Source organism: Babylonia areolata, chromosome 29 (assembly GCF_041734735.1).
Source record: "Babylonia areolata isolate BAREFJ2019XMU chromosome 29, ASM4173473v1, whole genome shotgun sequence".
NCBI lineage: Eukaryota > Metazoa > Mollusca > Gastropoda > Neogastropoda > Buccinidae > Babylonia > Babylonia areolata.
In genome coordinates, this window is record NC_134904.1 from 22,664,790 (window position 1) to 22,688,595 (window position 23,806).

At 39.7% G+C, this 23,806-nt stretch overlaps 2 protein-coding genes across 2 annotated transcripts in view; one reads left to right on the forward strand and one right to left on the reverse strand.

The window, feature by feature from the left end:
- LOC143302314 (mediator of RNA polymerase II transcription subunit 13-like) overlaps positions 1-14,402 on the forward strand; it is a 130,519-nt gene extending 116,117 nt beyond the window's left edge. Inside the window, exon 31 of the mRNA XM_076616925.1 lies at positions 365-14,402. Coding sequence (XP_076473040.1) covers positions 365-497 — 133 coding nt within the window. The 3' untranslated portion in view covers positions 498-14,402. The remainder of the gene's footprint in view (positions 1-364) is intronic.
- Positions 14,403-15,232: 830 nt separating this feature from the next.
- Positions 15,233-22,807, reverse strand: LOC143302315 (large ribosomal subunit protein P2-like). Its single transcript, XM_076616926.1, has 4 exons — positions 22,648-22,807; positions 18,027-18,202; positions 17,044-17,142; positions 15,233-15,360 (listed from the first exon to the last, which is right to left on the reverse strand). The coding sequence occupies exons 2-4, from the start codon at positions 18,199-18,201 to the stop codon at positions 15,290-15,292; spliced, it is 345 nt and encodes a 114-aa protein (XP_076473041.1). The 5' UTR covers position 18,202; positions 22,648-22,807; the 3' UTR covers positions 15,233-15,289.
- Between the last annotated feature and the right edge of the window lie 999 nt (positions 22,808-23,806).

The window sequence follows — 23,806 nt, forward strand, 5'->3', positions numbered from 1 at the left end:
CTGTCAAAAAGCTTGCCAGCTCAGTTTCTGAGACTGTGATTGATCTTTTACATTGACTTTACCCACCTCTGTTGGGACAGTGATTTACTTACATGTCTGCACCAGTTGTGATTTGTTGTTATAAACTTATAGCCTGTTTTAATTTATTCTGCAGGTATAATCTGACAATAGGCATGCTATTTCTAGCTGTATTTTGTTTATTTTCTTTATGGATGTCATTATGTAGAGGTGAAATACACTTTTTTATTGCAAAAAAAAATATTATCTTGACTTTACATGCCTGAACAGTTATCTACAATCAACCTAATTTTAAACCACATGTTAGAAAGCGTGGCTGATTTTTACATGGAGTTTTTGTGTGCAGATTCGTCTTGGCAAACTACAACTCCTTGTCGTGGTTGACCTATGACCCTGTCAGCAACGACCGCCGATCCTGTCTTCCTGTGCACAAACTGGTATTGATGCAGATGTACCATGCCATACAGACCTACGTTTGACAAGCATCTCACCCAATAAGTCTGCCTGCAATCACACTGTGGCTCATCTCTATTTGTAGGCTACAAAATGGCATTTCCTTGAAGCTGCTTTCTCTGTTTTGCCTTCCTCCTCCTTCGCTCATCATTGGGGCCATCCATTGTGAGCCCCCACCCCTTGACATGGGTCATCATCGGGCCACCCCTCTGTCATTGGATCTACACACACATTGCACAGGACATCAGTCAGGAGCTGCTGATTGCACCTCTGCTTCCCTCTTCAGCAGTGACCTTGTCTCCAACTGTAGGAAAGAGTGCTTCAAACAGCACATCATGTTCTCTGACTTCCCCTTTGAAGGAGGTGGCTGTGGAAGTGAAGCAGTGTTTTCTTCATGAGATGAACCTCCTCTAGTCTGTTGTGCCCCTTTGCAGTGTGTAGTGTGGAGACAGGTTGACAGGTGATCAGTGAGGGTGACCTGGTGATCCATCCACGCCTTCCATTGCCCACCCTTGTCCTGTTTTCTGTCAGCCCAGTCTGGTGCCTTTCCCTGGCAGAGTTTTGTTGCCTGTACCCATCCACATCAACCATGGTGAGAGGTGCAGGTCAGAAACTAAAGTGATACAGTCAGACAGTGTGCCAGTTAATAAACTGATCAGTCTACCTCATATACCTTCAAAGTCACTTTTATTTAGACCTCAAAAATCTTCATGGGAAAGTGCATGGGTGCATGTAACATTTGTGGCATATTGATACACCCTTGCAAGATTTAACTGTGGTTCCATTTTTGATGATGAAGCTGTACAATTGTTTTGACTAATGTATAAATTATCAGTCAGATTTGTTTTGAGTGTACTGTGTATGCTCCAGAAAGTGCTGTATTGACACTTCTTTGCAAACTTACACATTGATTTGGACAAAACAAATGCCTACAAAAAGGAAACTTGCCAAAGGACCTTCAGTTTTAATTTGTTGAAACATATTCTTTGTGGTTTTCTTACTTGAACATGGTTCTGTGAATTAAAGTGACGGACTTTTGTACAAACTGTTAGTTCTTTCCCACATGAAAATGTGATGAACAGGGATTTTATTTATATATTGTATATAAAGCAATGACTTCATTAATTTTTTTTATCAGTATGTGAATAGAATAGCAGTCTGCCTGATTTGTTATCATTATTGATCTAGACTGATTTGTTGTGCATAGCTGTGTGTGGAACTTCTGTATGTTTGCCTTTTTCTTGTTTGATAGTCATTTTAAAGATCTTTTAAACCAGACGCTGTTGAAGTGATCTTTATTAGTTGTTTAGTTTAACTGCTTATGAATGAAATTCAGACAAACATGCTGACTATATAGAGATAAAGCAAGATCCATGGAGTGTTAATTGTTGCTCATTCGCCTGCATCCTATTTCTTAATGATAGTGCTGTGTGCTTTCTAAAGTGTTACTGTTAGTAAATGGTACTGTACTTCCCGGGAAGACATGAGGAGGCATTTCTTATTTATAGATCAGTTCTTATCAAAGAGTTTTATGGGTTTATGTTTTAGTTGAACACAGATACTTCTGATTTAATGAGTGTTATGAAAAATATTATTCTTTGTCGAAAATGTTAATTTTATCCTTCACTGCATTCCTGCTTCAGTGAAAAAGAAAAAAAACCAAGATGTAATTTTGCATGACCAGAAAATGTTCTACTTTGTTACTGTTTGGTAAATCTGTAAGTGACCTGTTTTCCAGCCCCAACACTGTCCCAGTGAATGTGATGTAAACATTATGAGATGCTGTAACTCACAAATCTTGGTTGAAAAAATGATCACCGTCAGACTTGGTTGGTATCTAAAGGCCAATGACTAATACATGCTGACCACTCTGCAAGTTTGGTCACTTGAGCCAACAAGAGCAGGAACATCAGACCAGCACTGCTTTGTGTTTCTGTCTGATTACACACTGATTACCAAAGATGCTGAGAAACCAACTCTCTTTCTGATTTTCAGAAGTGAAATAGATTGTACCTGTTCGCAGATTTGACACTGCTAGCCTGATTTAGATAGGGACCTATTCAGTATATAAATTTGAAGCCCACACAAACAGTGCTCAATTTTAGTAATACATATTTTATTCCAGTTTCATGGAAGGATGGATGGTGGCTGTCTTTGCAGTTTGATATTATTCAAGGTGTCAAGTATATTCTTGTTTGTTATGCGAGTTTAAGTTCAGCAATCATTTATGGTCACATTAACCTCTTGACTGCTGCTAACTGCTAACAGCATCTCATTTTGATGGGGAGGGGGAGTGATAATAAGCTAACTCAAACAGCAGTATTCTTTCTGTGGTGGGATAGCATGAAATTATTCATAGAAACCTTTCCCCTCTCTCAACGCTTTTTAACTTGGAGTTCTTGCCCTCCAGATCTGTGCTTATTGGTCCTGTCTCGTCGTTCAGAAATCGACATTTTTGGTGTTTACACATCTCTCCCTTTTCTGTTCTTGTTTCTTCTTGCTATCTCACTTTAAAGTTCAAACCCTCTGCAGCTGACACTTGCTTTTGTGTGTGTGTGTGTGCATATGTGGTCATTTACCTTTTGGACGTTGAGAAAGAGTTCTGTGATTTTTCTGGTGGTCGTTTTTAAACCATGTCCATGCCCATGCAGTGGTAAAACATGGTTTACAGACAGATCAGGTCAATATGTATAGTTTCTTCTTGGTTGGCATAGTGTTCTTTCTTTCTTGCCTAAATGAAGATCTTTGAAAAGTCATTTCATGAAACCTGAATCCTTACATTGTGTGAAAAAAAATCATCTCTTATTTAGAGAGATGGTGATAGTGGGCTGTATTTTATTATTATTGCTGGAATGAGCATTATGCTATAGACCTCTTTTCCACAGCCTCGCCAGTGCTCGTCTGCCAGGTATCATTTGACTTTGGGTTGACAGCAAAGAAAGATCCAGGTATTCTCAGTCAGCAGCAGTTCCCATCAGTTTTCATGGACTCCAAGAGCACATCACTGTTGCTGCTAACCGGAGTTCTGCAACAGCCCACTCTCCTCTTCACTGGCTGCTGCCCAACTTCATGTGTGTCTTGATACTTCCACATAACTATCAAACATTTTAAATCAAACCCTGTACCTACACACATGCACGTACGCACACACACTTGCATACACACACATACCATACCAAACCAAATACACACACACACACACACACACACACACACACCCCACATTGTACACGCACACACTGAATTCCCCGCTTTGTCAGATACTATGCTGTATTTTTACTTTAGTGAGTTTCAGAATATTTATATAAAGCTGATCTCTTTACTCAGGAGTCCGTGTATAACTGATCGGTGAAAGCGCGCGTGTTGTGTGAAAGTGAGCATACAGATGGAGACATAGATAATGGCTTGCCTTCCTCTGGGCTTGCATGTGAGTTTTTTGTGTTAAGAATCTGTTTTCAATTTTTAAAATATTTGTGGTTGGTTTCTTATTATCTTTTTAAGTGTATTTGATATTTATTTGCCTGTTCTTTTTGGGGGCCATTGGCATTTTGAATTTGAGTTAGCCATTTCGTTCTCTCATTCTCTCTTCCAGACACGTAATCCAAATTATTATCTTTCTGACCGTGGATGGTGTGTTCTGGTTTACACCAAAGATATACAAAGTAATCCATTTTGAATTTGAGTTATCCATTTCGTTCTCTCATTCTCTCTTCCAGACACGTAATCCAAATTATTATCTTTCTGACCGTGGATGGTGTGTTCTGGTTTACACCAAAGATATACAAAGTAATCCATCTAGTAAATTAATATAAAACATAAAAGTTAACAGGCATTCAGGTGTTTCAATGGGGAAAGAAAGAAAAAAGAATGTAAAATTACCCCTACCAACAATAGGGCTTCCAGTAATCCCTACAAAGTGTGTCCTGATTAGAAGCGAGTCCAGTTGCTCTGTCAGGATAACAGGCTTAAATTGGGACAAGAGAACCATGACAGCAGGGCTTAAAATTACCACCCTTCTGAATACCCAGGACAATTAAACCTTCAGACAGACAGTTGAATTGCCGTCTACAAATGTCCATAAGGCAAACAATTTTAGACCATGTTAGTGAAAGAGTGACTGAGCTATCTCAGCTTCATTGCGAACTGATTGCATTTCCCTCTTCATTTTCTTTCACTTGGTCTCAACGGCTGCAGAGAGCAGTTGCAGTGAGACGAGGCTAAGGGCTCTAGATTGTGTGTATAGTGGACACACACCATGTTTCACCTGGCTGCTCGGGTCCATGAAATCATTCATAGAAGGCCCAGACTGAGCCAGGTTGGCATTGGCTGCCCACATGTTTCCTTGGAAATGGAACAGCAAAATTAGGGTAGGAGTTAAGACACATGACCCACATTAAGCAGTAACAAAAAACTAATCACAGTGACTGCCGGGACAAATGAGGTTTGCACAACCAGAGAAATTCTGGCTCTTAACACAGATGGGTCCTGACGTATGGCTTGGTCCGTCTCCAGTGAGCTTAAAAAGGGATTTGCCCATGCAAGTTTTTCTCAATGCCAGACAGGCAAGGCACAGCCATGTTACTAACAGCCGGGTCCGGGTCCACAATGCACACAGCCTTATTCTGTTTTAAATATATGTCTCATGTGCACAACATGCCATGGACTCTGGCCTTGAGTGTTTCATCATGAAGGCCTACTTTTTAGCACTTCTGAACATGTAACTGGTCAAGTTTCAGTTATCCAGCTCTGGAAATTGAGAACATTCACCAGAAAAGAGGCCAGCAGAGACTCTAACCAAAGAAAATATCAGGGAAAGAAAGAAGAAATACAACAAAGAGACAGGAAAGAATATTTCTGCAATTCTCAAAAAAAGAAAAGAAAAGAAAAAAAAATATTATTATTCTTCACATTAGAATATTTCAGGAATCATGAAGAAAAATCATGAATGACTAACCTTTTGTGAGGAGAATAATCATGAATCGTTGAATGACTGTCCTTTATAGAAGAGAAAATCACCATGCATACCCAGTGTTATTTTGTCTTATCTAAAGTTGGCATATGGTTTGCATCACTGGCAGTTAGTATTATTAGCCATATATTTGTAGACCCCTTGCCTGTCAAACATTTTAACAAATTTGTCTTTCCTGTGTGCTGAGGACAAACTTGGGGTTTCCACTTGAGTGCAAAAAAAAGTCTGCTACATCCTCAAATACAAAGATATATCCTTGAAATTTTGCGTGATGAATGCTCATACATTGCACTTTAAGTAGGTGATGATTCCATTGTACAACTTGTTATTGTTGTTTTAAATCTGAGTCGGAGAATATTTCCAGGAAATCAAGTAGTTGAAATTCTCTGCATCACGCTCAATTCCAGGATTGCCGGTCAGTTTTGTTTTTGTTGGGTCCTGTGGCCCAGTACCAGAGCTTGATGAAGAAAAAAAACGGCCTCCCATCTGTGTGTTGGCACCCAGCCAACAGATACTGCCCCCCGCTGGTTGATGGCGAGTTTGACTGGCACCCTGCTGTCTGCAAACCCCTTCCATTTCAAGCTACACATGTGGAGTGACAGTGCTGGTACTGGCAATTGGTTCATGTTCACAGTCACTTTACAACTGTCCTGCAACAGACTGATTGACCAGTCTTGGGCACAAACTTACATCACTGTTAATTTTCACTCTGTGTCATGAAGTGGGTTGTGACTGTTGTCATCATGTGCCATATCTGTACCTGGAACACCACCCTCACCACATCACAGGTTTTCTTCTCCACTATCCATTTCTTTCAGTATTTGCTGAGCCACTTGAAGACTGCAAACCTTCAAAAATGAGCTGAGATCAGTCTTTGCAAGACAACACCATTTTGACCAACTGTGTCTGCAAGTGCTACTGAATTTTCCAGTGCCTATGAGTTATATAGTACAGAACATACAAGTCTAAGCGATGTAAACAATCTTAAACATTGTGGAAGACGGAGAAATAAAGTAGGTCATTTCCCTTTAATATCAACCCTGATTTGCTGATGAAAATTGGACACATACAGATAGGTCCGCTAGGCGTACAACAGTGCAACAAAGGTACACAAGTCTCATCTCCAAAGGCAGGCAATGGGTAAATCTACTTCTCCCTGAGACATGTAAAAGTCTTCTGGAAATGTCTAGCCCTGCATGACAATAACATACATTTTGTATCTTGGGTCAGTGTGTGGCAAGTGCAGCAGACTCCCACAAGCTGGCAGCCGTGCCGTTTCCATCCTTTTCCTATTCTGTGGATGCCACCCCCATCAGTGTCCACAGTATTGAATGCAATACACAGTGAGCTGCTACAACTTGAGAAATTCTACCTAAAGACTGTTATTTGTTGGGGTTTTGTTTTAATGTGTAAGTGATCTTCCAGAAATGTGTAAGTGATCTTCCAGAATCTTTTTTTTTTTTTTTTTAATGAAATACATGTTGGTTGTTGGTTTTCAACTTTGTTTTATTTTTATTTATATATATATATATATTTGTGTGTGTGTATGTCTGTGTGTGTGTGTGTTTTGGTTTGTTTTTTTGAGAAGATAGTCCTTGCAGACATTGAAAAAAATGGCATTATTTTACCTTGCACCAGTACAAAGTCTGAAATAAATGGCTGAAGAGCAGATTGGTAGTTGTTGATAGTATGAAAGCACAGTGAAAAGTATAGTCTGAACAGCAGTGTGTTGATGTATTGGATTTGGACTGGTGTTGGTCATCTAGATGGATGAAAAAGATTTGGGGTGGTGAAAAAAATGTCATGAATATTAAATTGATCTTCGAGCAAAAGCCTTGTGGTTTACATGAATTAATGTTTTTGCCAACAAATATTTTCTCCCATAGGAAAATTAGAAAATTTCAGACAGGTTTTTGTGCATTCAGAGATACTTCCACCATGAAAGGAAGAATCTCTCCCTCTCTCTCTCTCTCTCTCTCTCTCTCACTCTCTCTCTGTGTACATTATTGCATGCATTTTCGTCAGATGATGTGCTTCCAAAGATTGAATTTGTGAATAATATTTTCACAGACATTCATACATAGCAAGACTTGCTAAATGCTATCTTTTTTTTTTAACAGTACAAAAAAATATAAGGAACAAATCCACGAAAACAGATTGAACACATATGATTCATTTTGTTTGGTGTCTGTAGCTGTTTATGTCCCCTTGTTGGAAGTGTTCCCTGAGACTGTATACATTTGAACTAGTCAGTTAAGTTGAATCTGTTTGCCATCATAACCATTGAAAATAGATCTAGCTAGATACCATTTTAACAGCCTGCAAACCGAAGTCCTGTTAGGCATTGACCATAGTTTAAAGGATTTTAAGTTCTTAACCACTGTTGTTTGTCCATGTTTTGAACATTTGGTAGTGATTCTGATGTGTAAATGATTTTATTTAGAAATATTTTAAATAGTTAACAGTTTTTATTTGAGCTAAAACTGATAAAGGTTTGTTTTTTTTTTTTTTTTTTTGTTCTGTGTAACAAAATTTTGTGACATAAATAATCATGATTACATAATACAGACACAAGTGCCTGCTTGCATACACCAACAATTACAATTGTCCATGATTCTGAATTGTGTGTCATAGTATTGAAAACTTGCCAGTATGAAATAATTACCAGGTAGGCAGGTCTGATCCCATGTGGGATGCCAGGGGTCTCTCAGTATAAATAGCATTCCCATCTTTTGGAAAATCTGTGCTAGAAATTTCCTCTTTTCTATTGTTCTCTTTATTTCTGCCTTTTTTTCTTTCTTCTCTGTTCTCTCCTTTTTCTGCTTTCCTAGTCCATTCCCCTTTCTGTTTTTTGAGCGAGCCTTGTCACTTTTTTTCTCTTTTCTGCAGTCTGTGATATACTATCTCAGCTGTTATGCTTTGGTGACTAGGTAGTAAAATTGTTAACACCGGGATGGGCATTAGCTGTCCAATTTGCAGTGTTAAAAACCTATATGGCCTTTTTTAATGTATTTTTCCAGGAGTTCCTGTCAGGATTTTTCTTTGACTTAGAAGTATTTTTATCCCCTTTTTTCAGATTTCTTGCAATCTGGAGATGATAAATTAAGCGGAAGGGCTGACGTCCTCAGCACGGCCTCATCTTATTTGCCTAAAGGATCTAAATGGTTGGGATAATGTGTCATGAACTGTGTTTTGTGGGTTTCCTTGGTTTTTTTGTTGTTGTTTTTTTTTATTTTTTTTTTTTTATGTTGACACAGTTGAGCATTTGCACGTTTTGACCGTCCTGATATGGCCTTGTATGGTCGGCTGGACTTCTAAGACTATAAGCAACAATAAACAGGCAGGTCTGAATGAGCTATGAAACCACCCATTTGGCATGAATTGTCTCTAGTTGTCTGATTTAAATCTCGTGTCTCATACATCTCTTTTAACAGTCATTTACCAAAGATGTAGTTTCATTGCTGTTTTGTTTTTTGTGTGTTTGACTTCTGATGGAGATTATATTGTGTGGCATGTCTCAAAAAAACTGCATTTTTTTTTTTTTGTAAGTTGTCACTGTGGATATTAACAGATTGCTCAGTCTCTGTTGATCAGAGTTTATTACAACTTGGACAATTTTTATTGGGCATGTGTTTTATTTTTAGTGCTGAAAATATCCCTAGATTTTCTAACTCGTTCGATGTTTCATAATTTCTTCTTACATTTCTTAATGCTTTCTTCAGTGTTAATGTAAATTCATTCGCTACTATTTTATTTTTTATTTTTGTCAATGATTTTAGTTGGACTGGAGATATTTCAGTTTTCTGAATTGTTAATATAGTGTGATGGGAAGGGGTAGGGGAGTCCATCCCAGCAGTACCAATATCCCTACCATTGACGGGAAAAGCTGCCCAACATGATTCAACTCATTTGTTCCTAAGTTGTTAAGAAACTGGAAGATTCCAGGCAGGTAGAGCTTTGCCAACATCAAGGAGACACAAGCTGCTCAGTCAGCTTCCAGAAAAAAAACAAGTCTACCCATCTGCCATGCCACCAGCACTGCTCCCCCCCCCCCAAAAAAAAAAGAAAAAAAGTTGGGTGAATGTTTTAAACCTGTCTTTAATCATCATAGAGTTGTTTTGCATAAGACACATTTGTGCATCAGTGAAGAGACCTTTCCGTTTTCCATGCTTCAGTGGAAACTACAGTGGAGACATTCCCCAGTGGGATGCCGGGGGTCTTTCAGTATGAATAGCATCCCCCCTCCTGGAAATTTCCTCTTTTCTATTGTTCTCTATATTTCTGCCTTTTTTTCTTCTTTCACTGTCGTCACATTGTCTCCTTTTTCTGCCTTCCCAGTCCATTCCCCTTTCTTTTTTCAAGCAGGCCTTGACACTTTATTCTCATTTCCACAGTCTTTGATGTACTATCTGTGCTGTTTTGCTCTGGCAATTAGGTAGCGAGATTGTAAACACTGGGATGGGCACTAGCTCTTCGTTCTGCAGCGTTATTTGCCTTTATGGCCTTTTTATGTATCTTTTGTTGGGCTTTGATAGTTTGAAATATTGCTTTTTCCTTTTTTATGAATTTTTGTTATCAGAATGATTTAAGCAAAAGGGCTGACATCCTGAAATCTAAATGGATAAGATAATGTGTTATGAACAGTGTTTTGTTGGTTTATCATTGTTTTGTTGGGGTTTTTTTTATGTGACAGTTTTGTCTAATGCAGTTGGACATTGTGTAGCTCGGCAGTCTTTGTAGTTTTATGGCCATGTGTGGTCGGCTGGACTAAAAGCAACAGTAATAATAATGGAAATTATGTGTCAGTGGCTTGGCAGGGCTGTCCGACAGAAATGAATGTATGGTTGTCATGTGAAGATATCATGAGTCATTTCATATGTTAGTGTTTCTGCTTGTGTTCTTTGTGTTCAGTTGTTTTTTTGTTGCATAATATACATTTCCTTTGCCTTTATAGAAAAGATGTTTGTGAGAATTGTGGTTAGAAGACTGATATAGACTTTTCAAATTTGGACATCTTTCATGGAAGATGAGAACAGGGTGTTGGGCGGCATGTGTGTGTTGGAAAGAAACTTACTCCGTTTGATGTGGCTACATTGATGTCCCAGGAATTTGATGTCATGATAACTTCACTGGTATGTCGTTGATTATTCTTCTGTGTTTCAGTGAAATTGATTTGCTTTATGAGTATAGATATAAAATGTTTTCGGCAGTGACTGACCAAATGTTAAGCTGTTTTTCTTCTTTCAGTGAATGTGGCATGAAAAGTAGGTGTTTGGTTTTTTATAGGGAAGATATACTTTTTTTGTAGTCAGCAGTAATTGATGTTTCTCCTGGGCCCATGATTAAGACACTTAAGAATTGAGAAAGTGTGATACTTTCTCTGTTCTCTTAGTAAACCACAGTTATCTATGAATTATTATTGGTCACTTCTAAAAAAAAAAAAGTAAGAAATGCATCACTTGTCACTTTATGAACCAGCTATATGAACATTCAGAAAGTATGTGTTCTGTATCACCACAACATAAATAGGATTTTATTGCATGAGAAGATACCATTTGAAATGTCTGTGAGGTTTAGTTATGCAAAAGTTTTAATTCTGTAACAATTTTAAAGGGACCCCTGCCTAGCCCTGTTCACTTGATCATGATGTGCAAAAGGTTTTACAGTATTTTATTTTTAATTAAAAATATAAAGAGATTGAACCCCCATCATTCATTGGTTTTTGCATGGCTTGCTGTGTTGCATACCTTTCTTACACAAATCACAAAGGCTGGTCCTTATTGGTCAGCGTGTTTGTAGGATCATGCATTTATGATACATGCTGTTTCACACAGAAATGTACTTAAGTTCCAGCCTTCATCAGCATGGGCAGAAAGTGACCCCGACAATAAATAATAATGTCTAGGGTGAGGGGGAGTGTGAAACAGTAAAACATGACAGTATCTGTGCCTCAGATGCAAGCTGTCAACCACCCATTTAATGGATTGTGAAAGACATTTGCTCAACACCCTTGACTGTACATGTTTCTATTGCCATTCAGTCTGGAGACCTTTTTTTTATGAGTTTGATTATATTTTTTACATTCTTAATTTATTGCTTCCTTTTCTGGTGCAGGTGACATGAAATCTTATATTGCACAGGGTTGCAGTAAACTTTAGATGGTATTTTACTAAAGGTTGTGTTTGTACACAAAAGGTATTTATTTAAAATATACTATAAAAAAAATTAAAATAATTTTTAAAAAAAATTGAAGATTTCTACTTTTGGTCATATATATACAGATCAAATGAGAGGTAATGCATACAAAATATTGCTGGGCCTTTCTTTTTTCTTAATAATTTTGATGACAGGAATAGAGCAAATATGACTACATTACTTAACATATTTATTGATTACACCTATTATGAAACGTTCGTGTTACTGTGCATGTGTGCGTCATGAAATGTCTAAATGCAGCGCCTTGGGTCACTCCTAATTTGACCCCTTTCAAACTGAACATGGCAGCATCCCCTCGTTACAATGTTGAGTTTGAATAGCAAAGCCAGTATTATCAAAATTATGCCCCCCCACCTCCCAGTCCCAACACCTACCCATTTGTGAACCATGGTCAGAAAACAAAAGTATTTTCTTTGTGACTTTGTACATGTTAGGATAGTACATAATTCTGATGCATGTTATCATTATCAGCGAGACCCCTTCCCTGATGATTGTTACTGGGTGATTTTACTTTCTTTCTTTCTTTTTTTTAATGAAATCACACTCCCACCTCACCCTGATTTGTACAACATGAACTGATTATGGGTCATTCAGTTGTCTGACCATCACAGAATATGTTGTTCAGAATCACCCAGTCTCTGTCACTCCCCCAGATCCCCATATTATTCTTGGGCATAACCGTTGACCCCAAGTCCCTTGCCTCCTGTTGTCTCACACCTGAGATAAGAAACTGGTCCAGATCAAGATAGATGACATGTTTGGCATTACACGGTTCAGAATTAATCTCAGTTTTGTACACTGCCAGAATAATATTCAAATAAACAAATATGAGGGGAGAAAATGCTGTACAATTCACAAACCCTCTCACTGCCAGTGGGTGGTTGACCTTTTTGTATGAAGTGTTTTCTGGACATATGTCTTTTTATGATTTTGTGTAAATGTTTTCACAGATCCATCTTGGACTGTAACTTATTGTTTGTACAGTAGCCAATATTATCACACTGAACTAGCTGTGAATGGAAATGAATAAAAATCTGAATATATATGTAGTGGTTTGTTGTTTGTTCTTTAAAATATGAAATACTTATCAACTCCTTTGTCGCTCAAACCATAAGAAAAACACACTAACACATCTTGCATTGAACATTGTAAGTCAGATGAGGAGAGGAGAGTGTTTTAAGCGCTTCTCATACGACGTCTTCCTCCTACTGCACTGGAAAGGCATCCCTGCCCGAGTCATCCATAGCCGAGTGGGATGGATGTGCATGAGGTTGCCAGTTGCTGTGGACACAGCTTGCCTCATGAGTGAATGTTTGGAGTGCACTTGCAGCAGTAGCAGAGGGCTGTGCTGATCCAAGAGAGGCAGCTGCGCTGGAAACATGCAGGAGGTTGCGAGGTCGAGTCCCTTTGTTTCAACTTTCATGGTCGCTGGCGAGGGGAAATTCTTTTTGTGCTTTTGTCACGGGACCTTACCATCCCTGGGAGAGAGAACATTCCCCCCCCCCCACCCCATCCCCGAGTCGGGTGGGGTGGGGAGTGAGAGCATGCTGCGTGTGGGGTCCAGTTGCAGTGGTGATAGAGATGGTAGGATTGAGGGAGGTGGAAGAGGAGCAGAGGACGAGGTATTTGCAGTGGTTTATGAGCTGGGCCAGCATGTCCTAACGAGGGCAATCTAGATTTAACGCTAAGCCTGCCCATGGATTTGGCAAATAACTGAATCCAGAGAATTTTCACAGAACAGGTACGTGTAGAAAAACATTCTGGATTACTTTCTTAAATAACAGAGCTAAAGTATATATTTTCTGCGATGAAAATGAATTGACAATACAGAAAAAATGTGATGAAATGAATATTTAACACACAAGAATTTATAAACAATAAACATTGCATATGTCAGGACCTAAATCATCAGCCCACTGTCAAACCACTGCTCTGACAATAGGCACACCACCACACCCATCATCACATGCCGCTCCCCTTCCCTCTTGTGTCCTGATCTGCTCTGCACACTGTAATCAGATACCTCCCCCACCTCTCACAGGCTAGACTGTCACACACAGTATGTTCTATTCTCAAACCACTAAACTGTCTGCTGGTTAGGTCAAACTCTGTTCTGCTCTCTGGGTGAAGAGTAGACTGGTATTCCTCACGTTCCTCCTCCACATAATTGTCAGAATGCAGTTTATCTTCGTCTTCTTCAAGCATTCTAATTTTCATTGAGCAGTGACTAAAACCTGTCAATGCATTTAGTTAATGTTTTGATCACACTTGCATGGGACAAGTTGTCGCCATTTTGCTTGCCCACATAGATACAAAGTTGTTGACATGCTCCAGTCAGCCAATAAAATCTTCTGAGAAACCACATTCGTGGGTGACGTACAGCATTTCCCAGTTGTCATAGGAGTCAGGGGAACCTCAGCAAAGCAAAAGCTACCAATAATTCCAAAACAGTGTAAAAGCTTTCACAAGATGGAAATATTTAGCTGCCACTTCGGTATGGCTTTCGAGGCAGTAGCAGGGGAATAAATTATCTGCTGTTTGAGTGCAGCTCACATGGCAGTCTGAAGGTTATTTTTAGCCCGATCACCCAAATCAGTGAGGCAGTCCTGTGTCCTGGTAGGAAACATGGCAATATGCAATGCAGGGTCGTCAAAGAAACAACAGTCAGGGATCGAAGACTGCTGCCTGAAGAAGACAGCGCTCAATAGGCACGCACAGGGGAGGTAATATACTGGGGTGAAGTAAACTAGCCCCGTCAGTGGGGAAAAAGCTGCACAGGACAGGGAATCAGGAAAAGTAGTATTTTTTATAATCAAACACATCAAACATCATTCATAGTCTATTTATGTGGACCATGTTCAATGAACCAAACTCTGTGGAAGGAAAATTTGGAACATGCAGGATATCAGTGGACATCTTAAAGGCACTATGGCAACACTTTGTGCAGGTCATCTTATAGGCAGACAGGTTAACAAGTATGGGTCTGACTGATCCATCACTTCAGAATAAGTGGTAAATTGTGAAGTACAGTGCAGGTCAAGAAGACAGATGGAATTTTTCATAGTTGTCGAGAAGTATTTAGCCTCTACAAGAAATCATTTCAATTTCAGTCCCAGCATGTCAGTATGAGCATGTACTGTTACCAAAAATTACATTTATTTGGTAGTGTTTAATTGGTTTTACCCTTCTTTTAATGTCCTTTCATAATCATAATAATGGGTTGTTTTTTTCTTAGATATGAGTGTGCACTAATCATAAATTCGCAGGCCTTTTGGAAAGAAACGGTGTGCAAGAAAAAAGATAACTCTGTCTCACTACTGAATTGAGACGTGTGCGTGTTCGTGTGTGTTCATTTGTTATTGGAAAAGACCTGGGCTTTTTTTTTTTTTTTACTTAATTTTCATTAAACAAGGAATACCCACAGTATCAGTGACAGAACAATGGCTTAAAATATTTTAGTGTCTACCAAAAAAACAAAAACAAAAAAAAGAGGCAAGGTGAATTTTCTGCCATACATTTCAATGTAAAAACAGTGAAAAACAAAGCAAGCAAACAAAAAATGGCCACACAAGTGAGTGTAGAGTCAGGCTTTAATGTTCACTTCAGCACTAAGTGTTGAGGATGAGGCACAGTTTAGTCAAAGAGACCGAAGCCCATGTCATCATCAGACTCTTCAGACTCTTCCTTCTTCTCCTCCTTCTTGGCTGTAAGAACAAACAAATGCATTCCAGTCATTACACTGTCACATCATCATGAAACCTAACATGAAATCCTTTACTCAATTTTCTTTTGGTCCTGTCTATTGCTCATCACATATTTTAAACAGTATTTCTGCAATTTTGGATTTGTTTTAATGTTAAGGACTTTTTTACAATTTTTGTGCATTAACTTCTATTTTTAAATGAATACAATTTCTTTAGACACAACAACAAATGCAATTCTGTTGTTTCCTCCACTACCATGTTGTTTCAAACATAAACACCCACACCCTCCCACCCAAACACCCACAAACACAATCACAGAAATGCGAATATTACAACACAAAAGCTCACTGTAATCAATATTTCAGCTTGAAGCTTTCATCCTGAGAGTTCTTCTATCTGGAGGGTTTTCATTGTAGATGAAAACCCCAAAATGAATGTTTCAAGCTAAAATACTGGGGGGGGTTCTGTACCCACTTCTGTCACAACCCCGCCCCTTCCTGCTGATGTGCCTTGTAGACGTAATCATCATCAGGATAACCAGAATCACTTCAGCTGTCTTGACCAACATTACTTTCATTTTCTATCACATTTTCATAGTTGTTATTGTCAATACTGTGCAGAAAATCAAACAAAATTCTAGCCAACTCTTCTGCATCATACATCCTGGCAGCCATGCTGACACGCTCAACAGCTTTTCCCTTTACAAAAAAAAACAAACAAAACAAACCCGAAGCATCAAAATTGAGCAAAAATGTGCTGAGATATCGCAACCAACATGCATCAAGGCAACTGCCATTTGCAATGAAGTAATCGTATTCAAATGAGTGGCTGGACTGCTGATAATATAAATACCCCTAAAACCGCAGCTATATCCGCTGACGGAAGTGAAAGACTTAATTCAAATGAAAAAGTTAAGATCAGCAGCAGTACCCCTGACATAATATCACTAGTAACATCAGGTTTAAAATTTGAACAACCAAAAGCATCTGAATCCCTTTTCCACTGAAAATTAAAAAGCAGTTTCTGACTTAGTTTGCAACAAAATGTAGTCTTCCCTCCTGTGAAGTACTAAATGTAAGTGTTACTGAACATGTGTCCAGCGACAAAGCAGGGGGAAGTGACAGGAAGAGTGACGGTCCACATGTCTTACCTTGAACTGGAGTTGTGAAGTACTAAATAAGTGTTATTGACTATGTGTCCAGCGACAAACTAAAGAGCAGGGGGAAGTGACAGGTAGAGTGACGGTCCACATGTCTCACCTTCAGCAGGAGCTGTGAAGTACTAAATGTAAGTGTGACTATGTGTCCAGCAACAAACTAAAGAGCAGGGGGAGGTGACAGGAAGAGTGACGGTCCACATCTCACCTTCAGCAGGAGCTGTGAAGTACTAAATGTAAGTGTGACTATGTGTCCAGCGACAAACTAAAGAGCAGGGGGAAGTGACAGGTAGAGTGACGGTCCACATGTCTCACCTTCAGCAGGAGCTGTGAAGTACTAAATGTAAGTGTGACTATGTGTCCAGCAACAAACTAAAGAGCAGGGGGAGGTGACAGGAAGAGTGACGGTCCACATCTCACCTTCAGCAGGAGCTGTGAAGTACTAAATGTAAGTGTGACTATGTGTCCAGCGACAAACTAAAGAGCAGGGGGAGGTGACAGGAAGAGTGACGGTCCACATGTCTCACCTTCAGCAGGAGCTGCCTCCCCAGCAGCAGCAGGAGCAGCAGCGGCCCCACCTGATGGAACAGCACCACCTGCAGGCATGGACGCCAGTCGTGTGGCTCCTGCACATAACACACACCACCACACACTCAACACAACACAACCCTCTTAAGACACGGGCGACAGCACAACTCTCTCAACTGTATCAACACTCAACTCTCTTTAACACACAACTATCTTAAAATACAACATAACTAAGTGCAACACAACTCCTTTTACACACAACTCAATACACAACTCGCTCAACACACAAACTCTCTCAACACTCAACCCGACTCTTATTCTTAATATATAACATGACTCACTTATCACATAACACAACTCAGTACAAAACTCGCTCTACACACAACACGACTCTCTTCACATACAACACATTTCGCTTAACACACGACTCTCAACACACAACACAACTCTCAATACACAACACAGCTCTCTCACTAACTGACTCTCTCAACAGTTATACACAACATCCCTAATCCTCTCCTCAAGACCTGATCAGTGCATTATGCAAAGATCAGGCATCTGTTCCCCCCCGCTCTAACCTCCTTCAGCGTGCATGCTTTGACACCTTAAAACTGAAAAAACTCAACACACAACACAATATTCTCTCAGTGCTGCACATTTCAGCTTAACACCACAACCCGTTATCGTTTTTTTTTTAAGAATGCAAGTGGCTGACCTTGCATATGTGGAGTTTTGTGACATACATATTAATCACATGCCCTAACATTCAGCCACATTCTAATGGACTGCACTTGGATTATGGAAACCTGGAACGAGTTGGCAGAAATGTTGAAATAGTTATAAAAACAGTGAAAGCAGTCTAAATGTAAAGTACCTGACAATTTCTTGTACAACAATGTGGGGTTTTGACCCAATTAAGTTTAATGTGCCATTCTGATTCTGTTAATTGTCATCATTAAATCAAGAAAGACAGACAGCTTACCCTCAGCAATCAGCTCTTCCAGGCTTTTGCCTGCCAGTTCTCCTACCACTTTTTTAACTTTGTCGGCTTCGGCCTCAATGCCTACACTGCTCAAGATCTTTTCTACATCAGCAGCAGAAGGATCCTCTTTGGCATTGCCCATGGCAGCAAGCAGGTAAGCGGCCACGTAACGCATTCTGTAAACATTCATATAACTGGCGTGTTACCGTCTCTTGCAAACTGAAACCTCACAAACTGTACAAATTATCATGTATGAAACAACATGCTGATCCAAGCTAACTCTGCAAGTCCTTAACATCCACAAAGAAATACTGATTACCCTAACACAATCATGCTAATCTAATAAATCAATGAATTTCCCCCCCCTTTTTTTTTCAAACAGTACCCTCTTCAGCGCTCCATGATATATACATGCTAAAAAATTTTTTTAAAAGCTTCGCTATTTGCCCAAGAAGAACATAAATATGTATCAACATTGTGAAAGTTGATGCATTCACACAGCCACCAGTCAGAAAGCTTGAAATGTCTATTTTCACTATCTGTGAGGAGCAACAGCCAATCACTCTCTGCATGGGAATTACGGATGTTAATGTTAGTAACCCTTTCAGAAATTTTTAAATGGTGGATGACAAAACACACCCTGGTTCTACTGAGTCTAGTGGCTTGAAGTAACAGCGTACTGCAAAAATCCTACATGACTTTTGTCACCAAAGATGTCACTGAAGTTCTACAAGTCACTGACTGATTGAAGATAGAGCTTATGGTGACGAGAATGAAAGTGAGAGTGATGACTTGCAGAGAGGGTGAAGGATGGGGTTAGTTGTAGAGCTATATGTTGCAATAAATGGAAGGGGCCAACAATAGCTCTGTGGTGACCCCAGACTGAGAGTCCAACTCAAAAGACAAAACCGTCTCCTTAGTCTGGGTTGGGATGAAGAAAGAGATTGATGAAAGGAGTAGAACAACCCCGTTTGTTATAATATATGAACCACTGGATCAGCATGAATTTCAAAAACAATGCTGGCACTGATCAAAGAAAGGGAGCTATCGCCTGAAGGTGAAAATCTTATATATATCTCTCTTAAAAAAGCTAACATAACAGAAACAGATTGCTGACTAAACTTCTACACAAGGAGCCAAAAAACTGTGACATTGTGAGTGAATAGGGAGCAAAGAATGTGTAGAATACAGGACTATACATGACAGGCGCAACAGCCGAACGGTTAAAGCGTTGGACTTCCAATCTAAGGGTCCTGGGTTTGAATCATGGTGTCAGCGCCTGGTGGTTAAAGGTTGGAGAATTTTCCGATCTCCCAGGTCAACATATGTGCAGAACTGCTAGTGCCTAAACCCCCTTCGTGTGTATATGCACGCAGATCAAATACGCATGTTAAAGATCCTGTGATCCATGACAGTGTTCAGTGGGTTATGGAAACAACATATCCAGCATGCACACCCCCGAAAATGGAGTATGGCTGCTTACATGGCGGGGTAAATAAATAAAACAGTCTTACACCTAAAATGTTACATGTCTGTCTGAGCGTGTATGTGTGCATGCCTGAAGTCTCATTGAATGACACAAGAAATGATGAGCACCCAGCGGCAGTCATCAGCTGGCTCTACCCTGGTAGGCAACCTGCTGGACAAATGACCCCAGCCAGTCATCAGCTGGCTCTACCCTGGTATGCAACCTGCTGGACAAATGACCCCGTATTTGTAAAGCGCTTAGAGCTTGGTCTCCAACCAAGGATAGGCGATACATAAGTATCCACATCAATCAATGAATCAATCAAAAACTATGCATGCATAAGATATGGCAACAAATGCAGTTTTTATTTAGGTTTCATGAATTTTGTAGGTTTATTTCAGCTGATTTTACTATCTTAGTATCTATATCATATAATATATTCAGAAAGTATGTGAAATTTGTTAATCTCACATTTACGTTTCACTTATTCAATGGCTAAATACAATATCAAACAAGATTCTATTAGTTCTATCAGAAATTGTCTGTCTGTTCACATTTCTTCCCCCTTTTGCAATGGTTTGCGCACCAGAATTTTTTGTTATTATTACTCTCCGAAACCAAACACCATCCAGGTGATAGAAAGTGCAACCCAAAATATAATGCCCAGCGCTAAACAAGTTTAACAAAAAATGATAAATTACCCCTTGGTTTCTTTAAAATAATAAAATAAAATAATAAGTATTAGAATAGAATAAAATAAAAAGATAACCAACTGCACAATGACATGGGATTACAGGGTGTCTTTAACATGCATTATTTGTTATTTCAACCACTTTGACAGTTTATATGATCACAGTAGATAAATCTATATTTCAACCTCAGAACCTGGCAGCAAAATAAAGATAGATTTTTTTGGATTTTTTTTTTTTTTTTTAATAATTATTTAAATGCCATTATTCATTTATTGATTGAGGATACATTCTTAAAGCTGAACACGGCCTACCTGCTGGAATGTTTAATTCACTTTTTCAATCCTTTATAATCATTATTCCAGAAGTGTGAACTGATATGCAACATTCTGTTTCACCCAGAAAACCAAATCATCAGAATGTAGTTGTACTTGGTGTATCAACGTAATTCAAGATTCACAACATTTTCTTTTAGTTTAATGGTTTCTGTTCTGCGTGTCATTCATATGGATCAGAGTAGAGTATTTTAGTTTTGCAGTGGCTATTCCACTGACCATCAGTGAACCTGTACTGGAAAACACTGTTCCCCCATGGCTCTCAAAGCCAATCACAGAATGCATTTCTGTCCGGACCATGACATCACAAAGCAGGTCTTTGCATTCAAAGTAAAAGCATCATAGATGGTGCTCTTTGAAGGAGCCAGTTTTACCAGCTACAGTGGTTTTCAAAGCAGTTCAAACTGTTGTGGAATTTAGTTGGCCCCCGGTCACTCTGACAGCCCATTCCATCAGTAATGAGGTGAACAGTTGTGTTACATGGCAACAGAATGGAAGACAGATGGCAATAAGCCAATATTCTTTCATGAAGTCAGGTGTAGCAGAAATTTGAGTCCATGAGTCACTCTCATCGAGATCTACACAAAACGGTAGGCTTAGTGCCATGTAGGACTGATGCCAACTGAAGCTACTTTGAAAAAGAAGTGAGGAAATCCAAACTGGCCTCTGGAAAATGACCAAATCAGAGGTATGTAGTGGCAATTTCTAGTATATTGATTGAAGATGATTATCGGTAGACCGCTGAAGAGTTCCATACTTACATGACTTATAATTATACTTTCAATCATCGAGGCGCATCACATGATCTGTGCTCTTGAAGTTGATTGGCTTTCCGAAATTGCCAGCAACAAAAGCAACCGAGAAAGGCAGAACGTGAGAAAGAACAGGCTTCTTTTTTTGACTTTTTGCTTCACATTTTGTTTCTGTTTTGCATACAATGGCACTTCATTTTACAGACTCAAAGTATGGTTACAGTAATGGAGGCTAGCAACTGAAGAAATGGAGGACAGTAAATGTTTGCTGCTTTTGCCTATGTCGATCACCTGTGGAATGCTCGCATTAGTTGCAATTTCCAGTAAAAATTACATGCACATGTGCAAGATTCAAGATGGCCATGAAAGTCTCCAGCAGTCTATAGAGGAGTCCTGTAAACTGTTGGAGAATAGCATCTACTTTGGTGGAATAGGCCATCCCAACTGTCGGTAGAATAGGCATTCAGGCTACAGGCTAAACAGGCCATAATGGATCAGCATCGTTCTTTTAGTTGAAGGTAGAGCTTTATTAGTAAAGCTAGAAATATGTTTACTGTTAATTATGATTATCAAAATATCAGATTAAATGGCAAATGTTAATCTACTGAAATGAGGATTTTTCATTTGCTACCATATACTTTTTTTTCCCTTTTCTTAAGCTTTTTTTTTTTTTAATTAAACAAATTATAACATCCATGGGCTTGATTTATGTTCAATTTATGTTCGTACCTTGTTATGTACTCCCCCCCCCCCCCCCCCCCCTTATTCCTTGTGACCCCAATACACTTGGTAATAAAGACATTCTATTCTATTTTATTCTATTCTTGCATCTATTTCTCTTGAAGGGGGGAACAGAACTCATTCGACAATTCCTTTTTTATGGTTGTAAAGAAATTCCTTCATTTCATTATAACCGCAAACTTAAATAGGAGATAGCACCATTCCTTTAACTTAAAGGCATTATCCACATTTCTTCCCCTACACTCGCTGTGTGACTGACGGAATAGTCAACAGGATGACTGCAGTCACTGCGAATGCGATGGAAAAGAGTGAATGTCCACGCCTTGTGAACACTGCTCAATCTGTCTTCAGGAGAAAAAGAGTGGAAATTGCCAATTTAAAATGGAAAAAAATCGGTATAGGTTGAAAAAAAAACAACCGTGATCAGGAACAGCGAGCTATTCAAGAGCTAAACGAATCGATCAACAGTGCAGCACGTGTCATCATGATCATGGTCCACATGCTTTTTCTTTTATATCGTAATTCTTCAGCTAGGAGAAAGTCTATGCCGCATTTAGAGAAACAAATACATGGCTTGAATCGCTGTGTCAGTTATATAATAATGTGTACTGAGAAAATAATATAATTCATACTAACTTTTAAGTCTTGTGTCGACACGAAACGAGAGTCACGCTTCCAATGAAATAGCAATGGCGGAAAGGAAGTCAGCCTGTCAATCAATCACGTGATAAAATCCCCGCTGTATCTTCGAAACGAAAACATACGAAACTTTCTGACATATGCGAAATCTTGTTATTTTGCTCATCTCTTCTTCTTCTTCTTCTTTCCGCTACACGACCAACATCGATTTGCCGATGACTCTATCGTGGTTCACGCATGCTGGATATTTTCGTGTCTCCATAACCCACCGAACATTGACATGGGTTACAGGATCTTCAGTTAACGAGCGTATTTGATCTGACGGAGTCGTCAGCCAACACTAGCAGTCGAAAACAACAGAAGAAAAGAACCAGGAGTCATGCCCTGACTCTGGGTGCCTGGAATGTTCGCACCCTTTTAGACAGAAACGACAGACCAGAAAGGCGCACAGCGCTCATTTGCTAGAATGCTTGATCGCTACCAGGTGGACATAACAGCCCTGAGCGAAACCGGCCATGCAGGTTTGCCGCTGAAACCCAGCTGGAGGAAGTTGGAGGGGGCTACACCTTCTACTGCATTGGGAAGCCAGATGGCACCCCAAGAACCTACGGCGTGGGCTTTGCCATACAAACCAAACTTGCATGACAGCTTGACAGCCTTCCACGTGGGAGAAACGATAGGTTGATGACGCTGCCTCTGAAGCTGTCCGGGGATCGCCTCTCCACAGTCATCAGCTGCTATGTCCCGACGATGACCAACCCCGGCTGATGACATCAAAGAAGCTTTCTACGAGGAGCTCAGCCGTACCATTTTAGCGGTAGACAGAAAGGACAGGCTGATCATCCTTGGGGATTTCAATGCCCGCGTCGGGATGGACTTCTCTTGGCCAAAAGTCCTAGGACAGCACGGCACTGGCAAGTGCAACTCCAACGGACTGCTTTTGCTCTCGCTCTGCCGTGCGCGCAGCATGGACTGACCATCACCAACACCCTCTTCCAACGAGCGGACAAGTAAAAGAACAGATGGATGCACCTCTGCTCCAAGCGATGGCACATGCTGGACTGTGATTGTCCGGCAGAGGGACAGAGGTGATCACGGTTTCCATTACACGCTGCATGAGAGGAGCAGTGTGTTGGTCGGACCGTCATCTGGTACG

Excerpts from the sequence above, each read along its gene's own strand:
- LOC143302315 (XM_076616926.1), bottom strand. The coding sequence starts at position 18,201 with ATGCGTTACGTGGCCGCTTACCTGCTTGCTGCCATGGGCAATGCCAAA. Across the intron at positions 17,143-18,026 it reads GGAAGAGCTGATTGCTGAGG|GAGCCACACGACTGGCGTCC; the intron begins GTAAGCTGTCTG and ends TGTTATGTGCAG. Across the intron at positions 15,361-17,043 it reads GGAGGCAGCTCCTGCTGAAG|CCAAGAAGGAGGAGAAGAAG; the intron begins GTGAGACATGTG and ends TTGTTCTTACAG.